The 18,617-nt window shown below is 39.7% G+C and overlaps 2 protein-coding genes across 6 annotated transcripts; one reads left to right on the forward strand and one right to left on the reverse strand.

The window, feature by feature from the left end:
- The first annotated feature begins 1,559 nt into the window (after positions 1-1,559).
- On the forward strand, positions 1,560-4,486 carry LOC104422391 (cis-prenyltransferase 4, chloroplastic). The gene is given in 4 exon segments (XM_010034708.3): positions 1,560-2,021; positions 2,024-2,109; positions 2,273-2,340; positions 3,619-4,486. Coding segments are annotated over 4 exon segments (930 nt in total). The 5' UTR covers positions 1,560-1,693; the 3' UTR covers positions 4,067-4,486.
- A 3,481-nt stretch (positions 4,487-7,967) lies between these two features.
- LOC104422392 (ABC transporter G family member 31) lies at positions 7,968-9,680 on the reverse strand. Of its 5 annotated transcripts, none has more exons than XR_001981616.2 (4): positions 8,995-9,680; positions 8,837-8,903; positions 8,311-8,586; positions 7,968-8,239 (listed from the first exon to the last, which is right to left on the reverse strand). XR_001981616.2 is itself a non-coding variant. In XM_039303350.1 (3 exons), exons 1-3 carry the CDS (start codon positions 9,237-9,239, stop codon positions 8,222-8,224), a joined length of 330 nt encoding a protein of 109 aa, XP_039159284.1. In that variant the 5' UTR covers positions 9,240-9,677; the 3' UTR covers positions 7,968-8,221. The 5 variants fall into 5 exon arrangements, 3 of the variants coding, with proteins under 3 accessions (XP_039159284.1, XP_010033011.1, XP_039159283.1); XR_721199.3 differs by having other exon boundaries at positions 7,992-8,586; positions 8,995-9,379; positions 9,499-9,679; XM_039303350.1 differs by lacking the exon at positions 8,311-8,586 and having other exon boundaries at positions 8,995-9,677.
- Between the last annotated feature and the right edge of the window lie 8,937 nt (positions 9,681-18,617).

Below are 18,617 nucleotides of genomic sequence, written 5' to 3' on the forward strand. Positions count from 1 at the left end.
TCATCATAATCATGTGAAGATACAATTTGAGAAATTAACACCCTTAGAAAAATCACACAGAGAAACTAAAATTTAAGTTAGGAGGAACAAGAAAATTCAATAATGATATATATTATCTAAGGACATCATATAAGCATGAAATTTGAACTCGAATAGTCTTAGCCCATCGATATTATTGCTCTTCGCTTTTATTTTGCCACTAGGGGTGGTCGACGGATGGGCAACTTGCTTGACCCGCCTAGTTCGAAGAGGCCCAGAAAGCAAATAGGGGTTTGGAAGATGCCCTTGCATCGAAAAGCCTTGTTTGTCCAACTTTGGTCTGGGCCTAGCTCAGATATTTATTTGTGAACTTGGTATGTGATGGAAGAGCTTCTTCAATATAAAAAGTTTGACTTTCGAACCCAACCCAACTTAGATCCAACCTATTATTTTATTCAATGCACAAGCATCGATGCTTGCATGTCATTAAAAGCGGAAGAAATAGCGAAAAATCCAGCTATCCTCTCTAGTTACTAGGCAAATAAAAATGAATTTTTATCAGGTCCATTATTGCTCTGCGCGTGTATTACGCATTCCTCATTGGAAGGAAGACACATAAACGGATTGGATTGTGTAGCAATCGACAAGCACATGCGAAACTCCATCCAATAATGAAAACCGATACTGGACCTATAATAATCTAAAAAGAAAATGGAAGAGGTAATAATTTTAGAATATTAAGTGGTTTCCAGTTTTTGAAGTCGTAGGGCGATGTTGCTTGCAAAGCTCTTTTGTCGAGCACACAATCTTGACAAGACTTAAGGAAGAAGCCCTTCTAACTCCATGCTAAATAGCCACGATTTGGGGGGCATAAGAGGCACGTTGGTAGTGAATTGGATTGAAAATAAACACCGTGAGAAAGTGGCAGAATTTCTCGAAATTTGTTGAAATCAATTTACTTTTTTTATTTTAAATCTTGCATATAATGTAAGGAAATTTTGAATGTGCAATTTCTTTTTAGGAATAAAGTTTAGATTATCATAAGATGAGACCACTTAAAAATATAAGATACATTAGTTTATCATGAAATCTTTCCTTCCTACCTTCAATTACATCCAAAAACAATTTATAAACCTTTTAATGACCATCCTCATTGTTTGTCCAAAATATGCTTTTTACTTTTAAATTACAAGAAAATGAATTATACAAATTCAACTATTACGTTTGTGTATCCACAAACAAACCAATAAATCAAGGAAACTTATGTTTCAATTCATATCAGATTTCTAAGAGTCTCAAAAAAATACGTTCATCATACACCTAACCAACGATGAACCACAAAATACCATCCTTAAAATGTTAATCCCCAACATTACGGTATCGTCGTAATTAAGTATAAAAATCGTAAGCAAAATAAATAATTTATTGCCGCTTACTATAATCGTGCTCTAAAAATCAATTTTGAGGGCACGTGATCATACCTTATCCTCCCCGCAACGACCACGCCCCGCTGTCCGAACGACGACGAACCGTGGCCTTCGCCTCGTCGAGAGTTCATCAAGACCGAGCAAGAGCCAGTCCCGAGTCCGCTCAGCTCTCTTCAACCGCCGCTCCGACGGACTCTGCGGCGGCGAGACGGACGTCGCCCGCCCCGGTCGAAGGTTCCAAAGCCACCGACCGTCAAGCTAAAGATCCCAACTTTCCCTCGCCGTAAATGCATTCTCTTCGCGTCCCTTCGCCGTCGGAGCACCTCGACACCCTCGCGCGAAGGCCCTCGGTCCACGCACCCGCCGGAGCGCGAGCGCGAGGCCTCTACTCCTCTTTCGTCTCCTCCGCCAGGCTCGGCAGAAGTTTCGCCGCCGCCACGGACGTCGCTCCCAGAGAAGGGGAGTGGGAGCTGGGCGGCGCGGGCGGCCTGCCGGCGGGGCTCCGGCGGGACGCGATGCCGAGGCACGTCGCGGTGATAATGGACGGGAACGCCAGGTGGGCCCGGCGGCGGGGGCTGCCGGCGGCGGCGGGGCACGAGGCCGGGGTGAGGTCGCTGAGGAGCTCATCGAGCTCTGCCGCGAGTGGGGGGTCGGAGTCCTCACCGTCTTCGCCTTCTCGTCCGAGAACTGGGTTCGGCCAAAGGTCAGTGGTTTTGACTAGTAATGGGAATGGTGATGAGCATGGAATGGAATGTGAAGCCAGTGCGAAATTTTTATGGATTGATTGGTGTTTCTCTGTTTGACAAGTCTCTTGTTTTGAGCATTTCTGGTGGTGGGTGTGAAGCTTATGTGACGTTTGGGTGCAGGCTGAGGTTCAACTTTTGATGGGATTGTTCGAAAGAGTGATTAAAATGGAGCTGGAGAATTTCATGAGGTTAGAGGTCGAAACTCCCGTCTCACTTCATGGCTATGATTCTCCGTGTGATCATGTACTTGGTCTACCGCAGCTGTTATTTGCTGTGACAAAATGAGAGGAAAAGTGATCGTAGTTTTCGATGATGCTGTTTCTGAAAATAACAATCTAGGAAGTGAAGGCCTTTCGTTGTTGATAAAGGTTCCTAATAGATCGAAATGCACAGGACTTTGGAGTTGGGGGAGCATGGGCATCCGTGAACTTGTGACAAGTTTATGTGATCCTCTTGGCGTTTGAGGCAGGATTGTCGATGTGGGTTTCTTTCTGAACTAGTATAACAAGACTTACGTGGAATGAATAGGAAAATGGAAATGCCACGTTTTTTAGGCTGCTTTTCGTTTCATCAGTTTATGCTATAATTCCATTCATTTGGGGTCTTGTGAAGGCTTTTTGGCTTGACGAGAGATGTTCATTGCTTATTATAAATTCAGCAAATTTATGGACCGAGAGCTGCTTGTGATACCCTGGTGACTTCTGGTTGACTAGTCATTGTTGTTGACAGTATCTGACATGTTAAGATTTAGATATGTCTATCGTAGTGTTGAGCTCGAGCTTCTTCTCTCACTCAGATTGGAGTGAGATCAATAAAATTATTTTTCAGGTCTAACCCTTTGAATTTTGTAGAAGAAAGTTTTGGAAAGGTATATGACTTTGTTGAGAATTAAAAAGGGTTTATGGCTCCATGGTTCTTATCCAACAATTTGATGGAGCAGTTTTCTAATTAATTCTGCTTGATTACTTTTGCTACTGAAAGTTTGATAGAGGTTTCTGCAATGTCATATAATTGCAGACATAATCAATTTGGTGATTGATGCATGGAAGGTGATTTAACACCTGCAGACATGCTCGCATGCAGTGCATCTATAACTGTTGATACTAAAAGCTCATGTTTGAATTCAACTGAAAAGGAATACATCAATCTGTATTATACATTTCTGGAGCTTCCTCAGAAGGGACTCAACTTTGGGTTTATGGTTGCTGTGCTAAGTAACTGAAGATTCTCTTTCTCTAATCGCTAGCCAATTTTCACTGCTTAAGTTAAATATGTACATAGAAGCTTTGGATGGGAAGCATCCATAAATTTGATACTTTCGTGCTGCCTGTCTAATAATGTTGGCCTGGTGCAGTGCTAACTCTTTTTTCTTAACAGGAGCTTATACTAGTTTATTACCTCCTTTCCTTATTACCAAGTTATGAAATAGGACCAAAGCTTCCACTGAGTTCAGCTTCTTGTTACAGGGACGGAGTTAAAATATGCTTGATTGGAGATTCCTTGAAGCTTCCCAAGTCATTGCAAAAAGTGTTTGTGGATGCAGAGGAGATGACTAAAAACAACTCCAGACTCCAACTTATTGTGGCAGTGAGCTACAGCGGGAAGCATGATATAGTACAAGCATGCAAAACCATTGCTCACAAGGTAAAAGATGGTCATCTTGAGTTGGAGGACATCAGCGAGGGACTAATAGAATGGGAGCTAGAGACGAGCTGCAGCGAATATCCCTGCCCAGATTTACTGATTCGCACGAGCGGTGAACTTAGGCTCAGCAACTTTATGTTGTGGCAGTTAGCCTACGCTGAACTTTTCTTTGTGCCGGCACTGTGGCCTGATTTCGGGAAAGCTGAGTTTATAGAAGCCTTGCTTTCTTATCAACAGAGGCAGAGACGATATGGATCGCGGATTTCCTAATATTAAGAAGATTATTTTCATATTCATTGCCTTGATGGGGATTGATTGATCCAACTGATCCACCTCTCTGAATCCATGTCATCCTGTTAAGGTGGTAAGTTTCATACATTGCGAGAATTGATTTGTTGTTTATTTCATTGTAGATGCAGATGCATGCCATTGCAATGCTGTGTAACTTGGAACTCATCCAAGTTCCTTACAGTGGATTCGACCTGTTATATTTCTTGATTAATAGGGATAGACCGATTCCGTGGACATCTCGAAAATAATTCTCTTTGAATGCTTCTAAGCTGTATTCATCAAATACACAGTTGTAACAGGCTTATAGATGTCATGGCCTACTTCAAACTCTGCGATTCTTTGAGGAAGCATTGCTTCTGCTTCGTCAAGAATGTATGAACTTTGGCTGCTTGTGCTTTGGTTTGTTGGAACGTTGTTCACTGCATAAAAAGAAAATCTTTGGCGTCTAATCTAGAGACACAAGCGGATGTCTTTTCGTTGTTGGGAGTCGGTATTGAATGTACAATCAATATGAAAGATAACGATGGGAGATGACTAGGCACTGCTCAATTCCATACAAAGTTAGAGTCGATACGTTGTGAATTGTCCAAGTAGATTAGTTGCTTTACTCAATCTTAATTATCTATGGACGGGACCAGTGTCATGTAGGCATCCGAATTATCTAAGTAGATTGAGGTCGAGACCATGGGTCGATTGGAACCGCCTAAATATAGTGCACAGAAGAGAAAAATCCTAGTTTGGATTTGCATCCATGGATCGAATATGATATTCACTTAATCAAGTGCGGTGATTGATTAGATCTATGTAAATTTGGGTCTAGCTACATGTTTTTCTAGAAGCAGGCAAGACGACTTTTACTAAAAGAAAAAAGAAAATTGCTATTTGCTCCCAGGTTTTTAGGATCATTGCAACTTGCCCCCCCAATTTCTCAATTTTGGCATAAGGGCCCCCCGATGTTTTCAACTTGATTTCAATGCGCCTCCATTGTTGATTTCGGCCACATCTTCCCTTGAGAATCGATCACGTGACGCACCACCGGGAAGAACTTGAAAGCAAAATCGTCCTTCCACAGGGAGAAATACATATTTCCCTCTAGATTGGTTACATAATTACCAAATTAGCAATTGATATTTCGAAATTGTTCCGATTTTCCCCGCTAATCTTTTGAAATTCGTTGTAATTTTCTCCTGATAGCAGATTTTAAAATCAATAAATTAGTTATAACTGAAAAGCCAAAAGAAAACTGAGAAAGGCCTTGACCCATTTTACAGGGTTCACATTGATTTTTCGCCGAAGGTCGACTTGGGACGGTTTGATCTCACTTGTTCATGCGTCTGCTTTTCACGGTCCCTGTTAATCTTCTTTTGCTCTGTTGGCAACCTCTTGGACCTCGTAAAATCTCAAGCCACCTTTCTAGAGTCGATGGTACTAGGTCGATAAGTCAGTAGAAAGACACTATACGAAGCACCGGTCGACCCAATAAGAATCCTTGCTAGTTTCACCTTGTTAAACTAGGCGTGAGAGACTACTATACATCCTACCAGGTAGTAGTCACTTCCGAAAAAGTGATGGGGTGTCTACCTTCATCCCAAGGCCCCAAGTTCCTGGGTAAACTTTTGTCTTCTCCACTTAGGTCAGAATACCCTCAAAGTTTAATGTCCCAAAGTTCTAATGAAATAGTTTAAGGATTTACTCCTGTCCAAATTGTTGGTAGTGTATCGACATTGCAATTTGTTCATCAATTGCTCGAGCATTTTATGCAGTCTGGATCACCTCTGTTTCTCTCCATGTTGGGTCATATCTTCGTCAGGATTCAATTTATGGCCCCATTTCTTTCTACACGACAACTCATTAGGTTCCTGGAGGATATCTTCCGTTACTTGAAGCTAGTCCCTTTGGTCTTTGCAGCCTTGCCACAGTTGACAAGGATTGTCCTTCACCAATCCGTCATGCGGTCAATAAAACTGGAATATATGTCCTAATTCAAAGCATGAGAGACGTCGCTATCGATCACGAATCTATTGAGTCCGGATAGTAAGCAGTGCTAGATACACGGACGAAACAATGGCTGAATGTATTGATAACAAGTCGATTCTTATATAATTTATGCAAATGAAAAACCGATCCACAGCATTGAAGTCAGATGAGACACACGGAGGAAGCTTTGGCAGCACATCTCGAGTCTTGACTCTACGAGTGAAAATATGCACACGGAGCTGAGCATCACAACTGCCATTGAGGCATTCTTACAATATCAACTAAACCGGGACCAAGCGAGAAGCTTTACTTGTTCAAGACACAAAAACAGAGCATGAAGCAAAGCAAAACGAATGCGAGTACAACAGTGATAATGCCTGATTAGAAAACAGGCATTGTACAACCCACCAGTTACACAGCGGCACACTCAACACATAGGTAGGTTACAGACACCGCCCTCATGAACCCAAATGGAAGAGATGGCACATTGTTTATATTCCAAAACGAGACAAAACAGCAGATACAAATGAAAGTTCCCAAGTCCATGTGTTTCCCAATTCACCCTGGACTTCGTCTCATCTTCTTCCGGCGAGAGAATGAGAACACAGGAAGGAGAACACTCCCCACAGTTCTATGTGGTAAACCCAAAATACCACGGCGGAGGCGGATCAGAGCTCGGGACCCAGCAGACGTGACCGGCAGGGTTCTTAGGAGCGAGAGAGAGAGAGAGAGAGGGAGTGGCTCCTCGAGGCAATGTGCCGGAGGCGGCGGACATGAGTTCGGGATGCAACCGCCGGGGCTCTTGGGAGAGAGAGGGAGAGAGATTTTTGAAAGAGAGAAGAGTGGGGCTTCCTGCGAATGGAGGGAGAAGAAGACCAGCAATTAATAAAGAGAGAGAGGATGCAAAAGTTTGAACGAGGGAAAGGTGGGACCCAACCGCCACGTGGAGCCACGTGTTGGTATGGATTGGGCCGGCGCACGGTGATGTGAAGTAATAAACATGGATGGTTACCGAATTGTCCGAGCCTGAGCTACCAATTCTACATGGTACCTTATTCCATTGCCGAGCCCGCCGTGTGGTCTTGCGTAGTATATACTAAACTGTCGGATTTGCTCCTGACGATGGAGGCGTTTTTTCACTGAACCTCCTTCAAGTAGGCTCTCCTAATGCTCTCACAGCTATTCTTTCACAGTTTCTGGTTGTTCCGGTTTGAGCTTATTGCTCTTTGCAGCGCACCAAATGGCATTGGTCTCTTCCGTGCGATGACTCATTAGCTCGAGACGTGGTCATCGAGATGCAGTTGGATCTGCTGGCTTGCTAGTTATATTCTTTCTGGGTGGATTTGTTATCCTGAAGTGTAAGTTATCCCGAAGTGTAAGTTCGCTCCTTCTTTTGCGAGATGCCTTGGATGGCAGGAAGCAAGTAGAATGGCATTGGATTACTTGAGGCTGCTGTGTACAAGTTCTTTGTCCGATACTAAAATCCTCCTGACAACCGTTACTCTACAGAAATCTGCCATTGAAAACTATACACAACGTACTTCAGTTTCACATAGCTTGCCAGCTAGTGGTCATTAGTATTGGATTTGGAGTTGATATTTTATCGCTCTATGCACTGCTCTTCAACAATATTGTGACTTTAGCCGTAGCTTACCTTAGTCGTGAGTTGGATAATCTTTCCGTCACCATCTATGTAAATTCAGGAGAAACTAGCTGTAAGCTAGGTAAATCCTGGGGTACTCTCAAGATCTAGCTAGTATCTGCTTAATGAGGATATTCCTTTTCCTTTTACAGCTATCATAATGGATAGAGCGATTTCTGTTCACGAAACTGAAGAAAATTCCAGCCACGGCATCGCTTGGTAATAGTATATTATCTACACAACAGAGAGATCTTTATCGAATTTTGAAAATTTCTCCTTATCTTCCCTCATTAATGTTGCACTGTACTTTGTTATAGTGATTTTGCCAAACCTGTGATGGGTTTACAGGGGATAGCACAGGGTCAGGATCGACTCCAGCATCCTCTGTGGAGGGTAACAAGAAGGGGGGCATGATTCTTCCATTTCAGCCATTAACGATGATGATAATGACTTTGTTGACACGCCAAAGGTGTACTTTCAAATGCGCTAATTCTTTCTTGGTAATTTCCAATGCTTTAACCTGTGTCCAGTTTCTACATGATAAAATGAAATGCCTTAAAACATATCACTGAAAATTTACAGGGTATGAGTTCACAAGGTATACCAGAAAGTAAACTACAACTTTTGTCGAAATTTAGTGGAGCTTTCTTTTCAGGAGGAGTCACTGCATTGGCCGGTTCGAGTGGAGCTGGTAGGACTCCTTTAATGGATATTCTCGCTGGAAGAAAAACAAGCGGGTATATTGAAGGTGAATCAGGATATCAGATCAACCAAAAGAGCAGCATACTTCTGCTAGAGTTTCTGGGAATGTACAACAGAATGAAATACATTCGCCCCAAGTGACAGCCGAGGATTCTCTCTGGTTTCTTCCAGTCTCCACCTCCATAATGACGTCGTCAAAGGAAAAAAAGAAAAATGTATTTTCAGAGATTAAGTTTATACATTTAAAAAATGTGGTTGCCATAAGTCCCCTCAGCAGAAGATTAAGAATTGTTTTGGGCTATGAAAGCCCCCTTGAAACCTCGTAGCGAAATTAAGGGGCGGAATTATGGGGTTCATACTTCAATGTACAGATTTTTCCAGAGGAAAAACGTAGAACCAATGAACTATAGCAGGACAGAAATTTTTACCTGAAAATAGTCTATCGGGATCCGTGAATTGGTTCCAGGCTTGCCTCCATATATTATACACAGGCAACTGGGGGGAAATTAAAAAAAGGAAGCCAATGTAAAGGTGTGGCTTATTAAGATAGTATTGAATAGGCCAAGTAGTTGTTCATCTATCTTACCTCATCAAATGCTTCAAATATGTCAATACTCGGCTGGTGAACAGTACAAATTCTTCCAGTGTCAGCAGCGTTAGAGCCGTTCTCATCACAATAGCTGCTGCTTGACCATCAAGACCGGAGGTAGGTTCATCCATAAAGATAAAAGAAGGATTTGCAACTGGCTCAACTGCGATGGCTAACTGTTCCCTTCGTTCCGTTGATAAATCTGAGCTACCGGGTGGACCAAACAGAGCATGCCTAAGCATATCAGGCCGAACCAATTTCACAACCTCTGTCGATGCAGAGGTAAACTGATCCAACCATAGTTTATAAATGCATAAACTAGATCTCTGAATATTCACTTGGTTTTTCCCCCCCTTTGCTGACTTCTTTTGGGAGGCAGAAGCTGGAAGAAAACCGGAGAGACTCGTCAACTGTCACTTGAGGCAAATGTGTTGTTCTATATACCAGAAACTCTAGCAAAATTATGCTGCCCTTTTGGGTGACTTGATATCCTCAATTCACCTTAAATACATCCGTCTGCTCCCCTTCCAGCGAGACCATCCATTGAAGTAGTCTCACCAGCTCCCCTCGAACCCACCAATGCAGTGGCTACCCCTGGAGAGATGCTCCGCAGACAATTTTGAGAAATTTTATTCACTAATGCGGGCGCCGGATGATCGAGTGTGTTTTGAGTGATAATGAGATGATAAAGAATAGATGAATGATAGATTATGATTACCATCAATACTTAAAGGACACATCACTAGTTAAGGATAAAGGATGAGGTTGACAAAGTTTAACTTAAAGGATAGACTACCCACCATATATAAAAGACTTTGATATAGGAGAAGTTCACCATCATGACCTAAAGAACAAATCACTAGTTGAGGGTAAATGGCTTCTTGGCTAACCACCAAAGAATAATTCACTTTTTAAGTACAGAGAAATGGAAATAAGAAGCTCACCACCAAGACTTAAAAGGATAACTACTAGCCAAGGATAAAAAGCTTCTTGGTTTACTACTAAGGAAGAATCCACCTTCTAGGAATAAAGAATCATAATAGATATTTGCTCACACCAAGAAAAATCTCATATATTTTCAATATTCAAGTCTTGTCTTTTACATTTAAGAATTCACATTTTTTTTTAATAGAGAAACTCATACATGAAAAATAGACTTAAGATTAAAGACATTCAAACTACCTAACAAATAAAGACATGAGAACTAGAAAAAAAATGTTATAAGAACTAGAAAATGCATTTAAAACACATAAAAACTTGAAATTTGACTCTTAAAACCTACAACACACTTGAGACTCATAAGCTTATAGGACTAAGGGCCCGTTTGGTTCAGCTTTTGGGGTTTGCAAATAAATATCTTTGGGTGAAATGGGATTTTCCGAAATACAAATAATATTTGGTAAAATTTGCATTGAGAAACGACTTTGACCAAAATATTGTTTGGTAAAATTTGCATTTGTAAATGACTTTTATTAAATTAAAAATGCAAAAACATATTTGTATTTTTTTTTTAAAGTTCGGGCACCGGACCGCCGGATTTGTGGCCAGATCGCCAGATCTAGCGGTCGGATGGCCAAATCTGGCCCCGGACGGTCTCTGAGGTCAGGCGACCCCAGGCGACGGCCGCTTGAGGTCGTGCGACCTTAGGCAGCCACCTGGGTCGCACGATTTAGGCCATCAGTCGCTTGGGTTGTGCGACCCAGGCGTCGCCTGAGGTCCGACGACGGTCGCTAGGGTTGAGCGACAACCCCTTAGCTAACGGTCATCAGCTTTCGATCGACTTCTCCACCGAAGAAGATGAATAGTATGCGGAACTTGCATTTCTCAAAGGACCTCTAGACCAGCTTTGGACTAAGGGCCTTTAGAGTCCTTTCGAGATGCAATTACATATTGCCAAAGTCACCCAAAAAATCAAACCAAACGCGTTTGTATTTGGCTAAGGGACTTTAGAGTCCCAAAGCCCATTCCCAAAGCCGAACCAAACGGGCCTAAGTACATTTGACCAAATGCAAAGTAATTAAACATAAATTTTAAATTCTACATTGCCCTGGCAGACCAATAGACATTTTGGAAGATCGACAAACAATAAAGGAAATCATCCAAAATTGCCTCTAGTTTCTAGGTAGTCAATTAATAGTCTCGGAATCGACAATGGACATGTAAATTGACATTTAACTAGTCGATTGGCAACTATGAAATCAACAATTCTTTTGTAGCATTTGACATCTTCAATCTAAGTCCCATTGAATCAAGTTGTGTCAGAAATTGGTCTCTTCATGTCGGAAAAAGGTTTAAGCCAGATCAATTGATGAGTTTCGAGTTGAACTTGAGAGTTGATTGATAGAGCCCAATGCTCATGCATCATTCACCATTGTTTTATTTGGGGTGAGCGGAATAAGAAATACTAAAATTGGTACTGAAATGCAAGTAAGTCTGAAAGTTTTCAAATATTACTATCAATTCTCCAAGCTTATAAATGTTGTGCTAAAATTTTCAAATATTACTATCTTTATGAACCAATTAAGTTCTGTGGCAGAGTACAACATAAGTGCCAAAACTTGACACGAGAAAATACTTAAGTACTAAAAATTATGAAAGATACACATAAATGCCACTTTTTTTGAAAAATTGGACATTTGAGTGCCAACTCCAGCAACTCTAGTTAGAAACCTACTTTGCAATTTTTTAATAGTATAACTCGCCTATGTAGCTCATTGGAGAGTTGCAAAACAACGTTGTTTTGCATTTTATTTGAATTTTATATAAATATTAATTAAATTAAATTTAAAACTAAATTTATTTATTTTAAGAAGAAAAAAAAAGGGGAAGATGGGTTTGTAGAATGGCGAGGGCTCAACCCTAGCCAATGCCTCCCCACCATTGTTGGGGAGGGCTGGCAACAGTAGAGAGAGGGTTTGCCAGGGTCATTAGGGCCTTGGCAAAGGGCCAACGACCCTGACCGATCAGCAATGAGGGCTTATAAGCCCTCACTTTGATCTAGGGCGAGGGTCACTGCCTTCCCCTAGCTTCGGCAAGGATCCTTGACCCTTCCCCAACTGGAGACCCTTGGACCGATTGAGCAAGGGCTGGCGGCCCTCGTCTTAGATATGAGGGAAAGCCAAATTTGTAGAAACCTTGTTATCTTGTTGATAGAGGTAGAGATAATACAGTGCGCAGGATTCGGTTCTTAATCATAAAGAGATTATCTTTATATTCATAGCCTTGATGGGGGAGATTGATCTGATTGATCTAGTGCTTAGGATCCGCATCGTCATGTTTATATAGTTAGTTTCATATGTCACCAGCCACTATGCCCGAGCACTTGATGTATCGTAGACGCGGATGCATGTCGTTGTAAGGCTGCATAACTCGTCCTAGGTTCCTTATAGGGGCTTCGCCTCGTTATATTTCTAAAGTTATTAGGACCAGACCAATGCCGCCAACATCAGGGAATTTATGGACTTCATGGGCTTGTGAGTTGCAACTTGTACGCATTGAATGCACAGTTGTAACAAGCTCGTACATGTCATGGCCTGCATACTATGCAGTTTTTTAAAGGAAGTATTGCTTCTGATTCGTCAAGAATGTATGAATTCTTGGTTTGTTGTGCTTCACTTGTTGGCCTTCTTCCTGTAACGTGTGATACAATTCGACTTATAATCACAAGAAAATCGAGAATAAAAGTGAAAAAGAGAATTCATGACATAATGTTTTATCTTAATTCATATTACATCTAGTAAAAGATTAAACCATAATTAGCATATCGCATCTCTCTATTACATTCTCAATTATAAGAAAAAGAGATTATATATATCAGGTAACTATTCATGAGCTAAAATCCAAACTATTAATAAAATATGGGTTTAAACTATACAAGACATTTGGTGGCTTAAAAGCACTGTCCCTGACCCCGCTAAGGCAGGCCTGAACCCCCACTCACTCATCACGAAGCAAGACTCTCGTGCCATCCTAGATGAAAAGTATAAATTACATCCCAACAACGCGGAGGACAAAATCCCAGAATCACTGCACCGTGTCTGCAGCAAGCCATTTGTTTTCCTTGCAACTTTGACCTCCCCAACTCCGTCAGGTATTCGGAAAAAATTAAAGAACTCAGTCAGGTGATCATCATTGGACGATAGGAGTTAGGTGATAATCAACTTCCATTCATAAATACAAAAATAATAAGGAGAAGAAGAAGAAGAAGATGATGATGATGATGATGATGATGATGATGATGTAGGGAATCGTTGACTTTATTTCTGTGTGATGAGCGCGAATGAAGAAAGGGGACAATGCTACCGAGCAGAGTACCTGCTCCAGATAAGTCCAATTGCCAGACTTACTGTCTCATTCCTTATCCTGATGCTTTACTATTATAGTAGTACGAAACAAGATTCCATTTTTCCCCCTAATTCTAAGTTAGATTAACATATAATTCATGCTACATAGAGCTTGATTGTGATCATCGTAATCGCGACATTGAGTCAGCATGTTTTCAGCCCCATCTCCAGCAAAAAGGGTTGACATTTCAAACAAAATGTGCCCAGGACCAGCCAAACCACGCAAACCAGTTCACGATCTTTGGCATTAATGATGTGTACAAAAGGTGTTATTGCATGTGAAGCCACTTTCATCCACCAACTCCATTTATTCCAGTCTTCAAGCTGGCGAACTGGGGCATCATGCATCTTCCTGTTTGCTTCATTGAAATGGGATATATATATATAGCGACTCATAGAGGGTGAGATCACGAGTCAATGGGAACTACCTTAAAATAGCACATAAAAGAGGGAAATTCTTGCTCAGATTTGCAGCCGTGGATCAAATGTAGAATTGATGAATTAATGTAATCAACAGTTGCGATTGATTTGATCAATGTAACTTGGGGTGCAAATAGCTTTTTTTTTCTTGAAGAGGGCCATAAGACTTTTACCAAATGGAAAAGGAAAATTACTATTTGCCCTCAAGTTTATAGGATGGTTGAAACTTGCCTCCCAATATCTCAATTTTGACTTAAAGCTCCTTGACATTTTCAACTCAATCACAACGTGCTCTCATTATTGACTCCGACCACATTACCCCTTTAAAATCAATCACGTGATGTCACGTGACCTATCATAGCAAGAACTTGAGGGTAAAATCGTCCTTCCAAAATGAGAATTACAAAGTTACCAATTATCTCTTGATGTTTTGAAAATTTGTCAATGTGCCTAATAATCTTTTGAAAGTCATTATAATCATATGCTTATGGTAATTTTAAAATCAAAAGAAATTAATTATAACTAAGAAATTGCAAGCAAACTTACAAAAAGGAATTGAACTAAATGATCCAAACATATATGCCACGGTTCCTTACCCTAATGATGTACAATTGTCCAACTTGTTTTTAGAGGGGGGTGTTGGAAGGAAAAAAGTGTTTGGTCAAATGTAATTAAAAAGTGCATTAGAAAGCAATATTTTGTTTAAAAGTTATCCAAGAAAAACTACATTTGTAGAGAAGTTTGTCTATATTTTTCAAATAAATAAAAAATTGAAACTCAATAACTAATAATATGACGTGTCAGATTTGTCTCGCTGATGGTAAGAACAAAACCTTGTTGTCAAAATATAAATTTGGAATTTTGTAAGCTCAATGAAGGCAAAGTTAGAAGAAAAAAATATATTAGCATTCTAAAAATAGTTTAAGCTAAAACTTGAGTAAAACTTGTATTGGATTAAGGACTTTTGAAGAATTTTCGAAAGTGCGCTCATCTTTCAAATTCTTTCTAAAAGGATTTTGGCCAACCATTTTGCCATTTGCCCAAAGGCTCTTTGGGAAAATGATTCCCAAATGCAGCTGAAGTGACCTCGACCTTTGAGAACTCCGTTGCTTCAGGTCTCAAATTGATTTTTTTTTTTTTTGAGCAAAAGGTCTCAAATTGATTGACGTGGTCCTTTTTCCTTTCTTGGGTTGTGGCTCCCTCAGTACGACTCGCCCTGTCTGTTTTTCTCTCTCTAGAGCAACAACAGACCAAACAAGAGCATGTGAATGATTGACGGTCGATCCCATCGCCGTCAAGTATTGTCAGTCGGTATCGGCCGTCACCACCCACTCCATTTCCTCTCTCTCTCTCTCTCTCTCTCTCTCGTCGAGTCCTTGGATGACGGTGCTTTCAAATTGATTTACCAAAAACCTCATTGCCATTTCGTTCAATCTATTCCGGTACCGAAATATAATATGCATGGAATCGTCCTCACTGTCTCATCTATTCCTTAGATGATGTTTTTATATTATTTCGCAAATAATCTTAGGGAAAAATATGACATTTTCATAAATTATTTTTGAGAAATTCATTTTCCAAATAAATAACAATATTTTTTTTATATCTGGCTGAAATTTGAAAATGAACTATAAAATATTTTTCGCTATTTGGTTAGAAAAATATTTTCCCGCAAGCACTCATTTTCAATAATTTTTTTATTATTTTATTTTTATAAAATATATTTTTAGGTTTAATTTTTTTCATTTTCTTTCTTGGCCTTCATCGATCACTGGCTACGACAACGGGTAGCAACTAGCCTTTGGCAAGTTCCACTCTTGCCATGGGCCAACAAGGCTCAAGTTCGCCATATTCCAGCAAGGTTAAGCCTCGTTGGCCTTGGCGACCTTGAGCGATGCTCGAGCCCCACTGAGCTTGCCAACCTTGGGTAGCTCAACTTTGCCAAATCACCTCACCACAAGCCAGCAAGGCTTGACCTTGGCAAAATCTAGCAAGCTCAAGGCCTATGGTGAGGTCAGAGCTCATCAATGGGCAGTCATTGACCACTGCCATGGCTGGCAATCGACCTTGGAAGAAGAATAAAGAAAGAAAGAAAAAAAAATTAAAAACTTAATATGTTTAAAAGAAAAAAACATAAAAAAAAATGAAAATGTGTTTAATTAAAGAAAGTGAGGTGGAAAAAGCTATAGAAAATGTTTTCATAGTTTTGAAGTAAAAAAACATTTTCCCTACTTTTGAAGGTGTTTTTTCCAAAGGTGGAAGCCGTTTTCATTGATTAGTTCATTTTCCGTGAACAAATACCAAAAAATCCGAAAAACATTGTCCTAAAAGTTATTTTTCCATGAAACGAATAGAGCATTAATGTCATTTTCGAAGTGCAATAGAGATATCTATACAAGGGGTAAGAGAAGCTTCAAGTATTATAAATTAAGGATCTATTTGAGGGGAACCTATTAAAAAAAAAGAGTCATAAACTTATTGAAATTATGTCAATCTAGTTATAAACATTTTACAATTATATCAATTCAGTCCATTCGACCAATTTTAATCAGCTAGCATTAGTCGTTAGGCCAATATTGACGTGAAAATTTCTTAATAATATATTTTTTCAATTTTTTTTTATTTTTGAAGAAAAAAAAAAAAAATTAATAAATTTTGGAAAATAAAATATTATTAAAAAAATCACATTAGTGTTGGTCATATGATTAGCATCAATTGGCCAAAATTAGTTAGATGAACTGAATTAACACAATTGCAAAAGGCTTGGAATTAAATCGATATAATTGTAATAGGTTTATGACTTTTTTGGTAATTCTTCCCTATATAAAGATGATTCACATAATGTTTGCTCGCTAAAAATACATAGTCCATATATTTTCTTCCCTTAATTATAATTAACATTTTTCATTTTTGTGAAGATTACAATAAAATTAGAGAGATTAGGGGTCATATTGCAGAAATATCAAAGTATCAAAGTGCAATTTGTCATTGTGTAGGAAATCTAAAGGGCATAATGTAATTCTTCTAAAATTGCTGGTTGCTTTGCCCTTCTCAAGCGAGCACCACCTGGTTGCACGAGAGCACGTGACTAACTTTTCGATGAGATTTGGGCTAGAAATAAGAGGTGTGCATTGGTCTTGGTCGCACCAAGAATCTGATCGGTCAATTTTGGGAAGTTTTCACGGGAATCAATCCAGATCTCGATTTATGGTGGGGGAACGAGGTCCACCGGAGTAAATCAATTGAATGCACATAAATTATTTGCTAGAGTAATCTCTTCTTTTACTAGTAACTTTCTTGTAATAAGTAATTTCATCCTATACTAGAATAACTTTCAATATATTTAGAAACTTTTTGAGAAAAAAATGATTCTAAGGTGGATAGAGTTAGTTAGGAACTAAATTTGTCAAATTGTTGGTGGATCGGATAAAAAATAGTTTGACTCAAATTAACCTATTTTACTCGTTTCGACTCATTTCAATTTAATATAAATATAGTGGCCTATACTCAACTTGACCTAATGCGACCCAACCCACATTACTAAAATACTTTCATATTTAATTCAATCTTTAAAAACTTTTTTTCTTATGATTTTTTTAAAATTATATTGCTTAAACACTTCAATACAATACAAATTAAGTGGAAATTTTTTATAATTTTAAAAAATATACTAAAAAATCGAATTTATTATGATTTTTATTTTACTTTCTTTCTTTTTTTTTTTAAATTTATTCCAAGACCAATGAAGGTTGTTGGCCGACTCTTGCCAGTCACAAGTGAGGGCCATGAAGGTCTCACTAGTTGTAGGCGAGGGCCATGATGCCCTCACCGATAGTGAGCAAGGGTTGTAGCCCTAGTCAAGTGGCCATTTGGGTGAGGGTCGATTGGTGCTTGCCTATGACGAGCGATTGTTGCAGATTTTGTAGAATAAAAAGAAAAGAAAGAAAAAAAAAGAAAAAAATCATAAAATAATTAAAAATGATATGATTCACTTAAACTTGTTAGGTAATCCATATTATGACCAATGTAAAACTCATTTAAGACCCAAATAATTCATTTATGACCACTCACTTTAGGTTGTTTTTCAAATTTAAAGCAACCCATTTATAACTCGCATCATTATAAATGAGTTAAAATTAACATATTAATGATCCAATTAGATTTGTTTTTTAAAATTAAGGAAACTCATCATGACACACATGATTGAATATGAGTTAGAATGTGAGTTCCAAATCTATCTTGTCACATCTATCGGGTCCTGGTCTATCGGTTCCCGCTTCCTGATTCACGATGGGTACCGATCACCTTACCAGGGTCCACGCCAGGGGCGCACCGAAAATATCATTAGGACTAAAAATTAAGATATCGAGGGCGTTGCATTGCAACGACCCTAAAAATCCGAGGGGTGGATTAGTAATTTTGTCGAAGAAAAGAAGATAAAGAAAAAAATAAACGACGGTACGATGATGATGGCGATTCCTTTGTTCTCGTTCTCGCGGATATTCTCGAAAGGACGCGGGGCCCGACACGCGTTCCGCGAGACGGCTCGAGGCCATCGCGACATGCAAAAAAAGATCTCCCAAGGGGACCTGCGACTGGTCCATCGCCAAGGATCAGAACGATGGACACATAATAATAATGACAATCCCTATTTCTTTCTTCTTCTTTTTTTAACAAGCTGGTGCGGCGGGGCCCGCCCGTGCTCCCTCGATGGGTATAAGCCTTATCCAAATCCCAAAGCAAGTCCACACCTTCAGCTCATCATATAAAAATGATTAATCCAAGCATCGATTAAGGTATGGACAATTCGACTTAAATACGTCCCTAATTAGGAAATGTTTTATTCGGGGTGACCTG

The sequence above is a fragment of the Eucalyptus grandis genome, chromosome 10 (assembly GCF_016545825.1).
Source record: "Eucalyptus grandis isolate ANBG69807.140 chromosome 10, ASM1654582v1, whole genome shotgun sequence".
NCBI lineage: Eukaryota > Viridiplantae > Streptophyta > Magnoliopsida > Myrtales > Myrtaceae > Eucalyptus > Eucalyptus grandis.

Excerpts from the sequence above, each read along its gene's own strand:
- LOC104422392 (XM_039303349.1), bottom strand. The coding sequence starts at position 9,239 with ATGCTTAGGCATGCTCTGTTTGGTCCACCCGGTAGCTCAGATTTATCA. Across the intron at positions 8,904-8,994 it reads TATTTGAAGCATTTGATGAG|TTGCCTGTGTATAATATATG; the intron begins GTAAGATAGATG and ends ATTTCCCCCCAG. Across the intron at positions 8,587-8,836 it reads TCCCGATAGACTATTTTCAG|GTGGAGACTGGAAGAAACCA; the intron begins GTAAAAATTTCT and ends GTCATTATGGAG.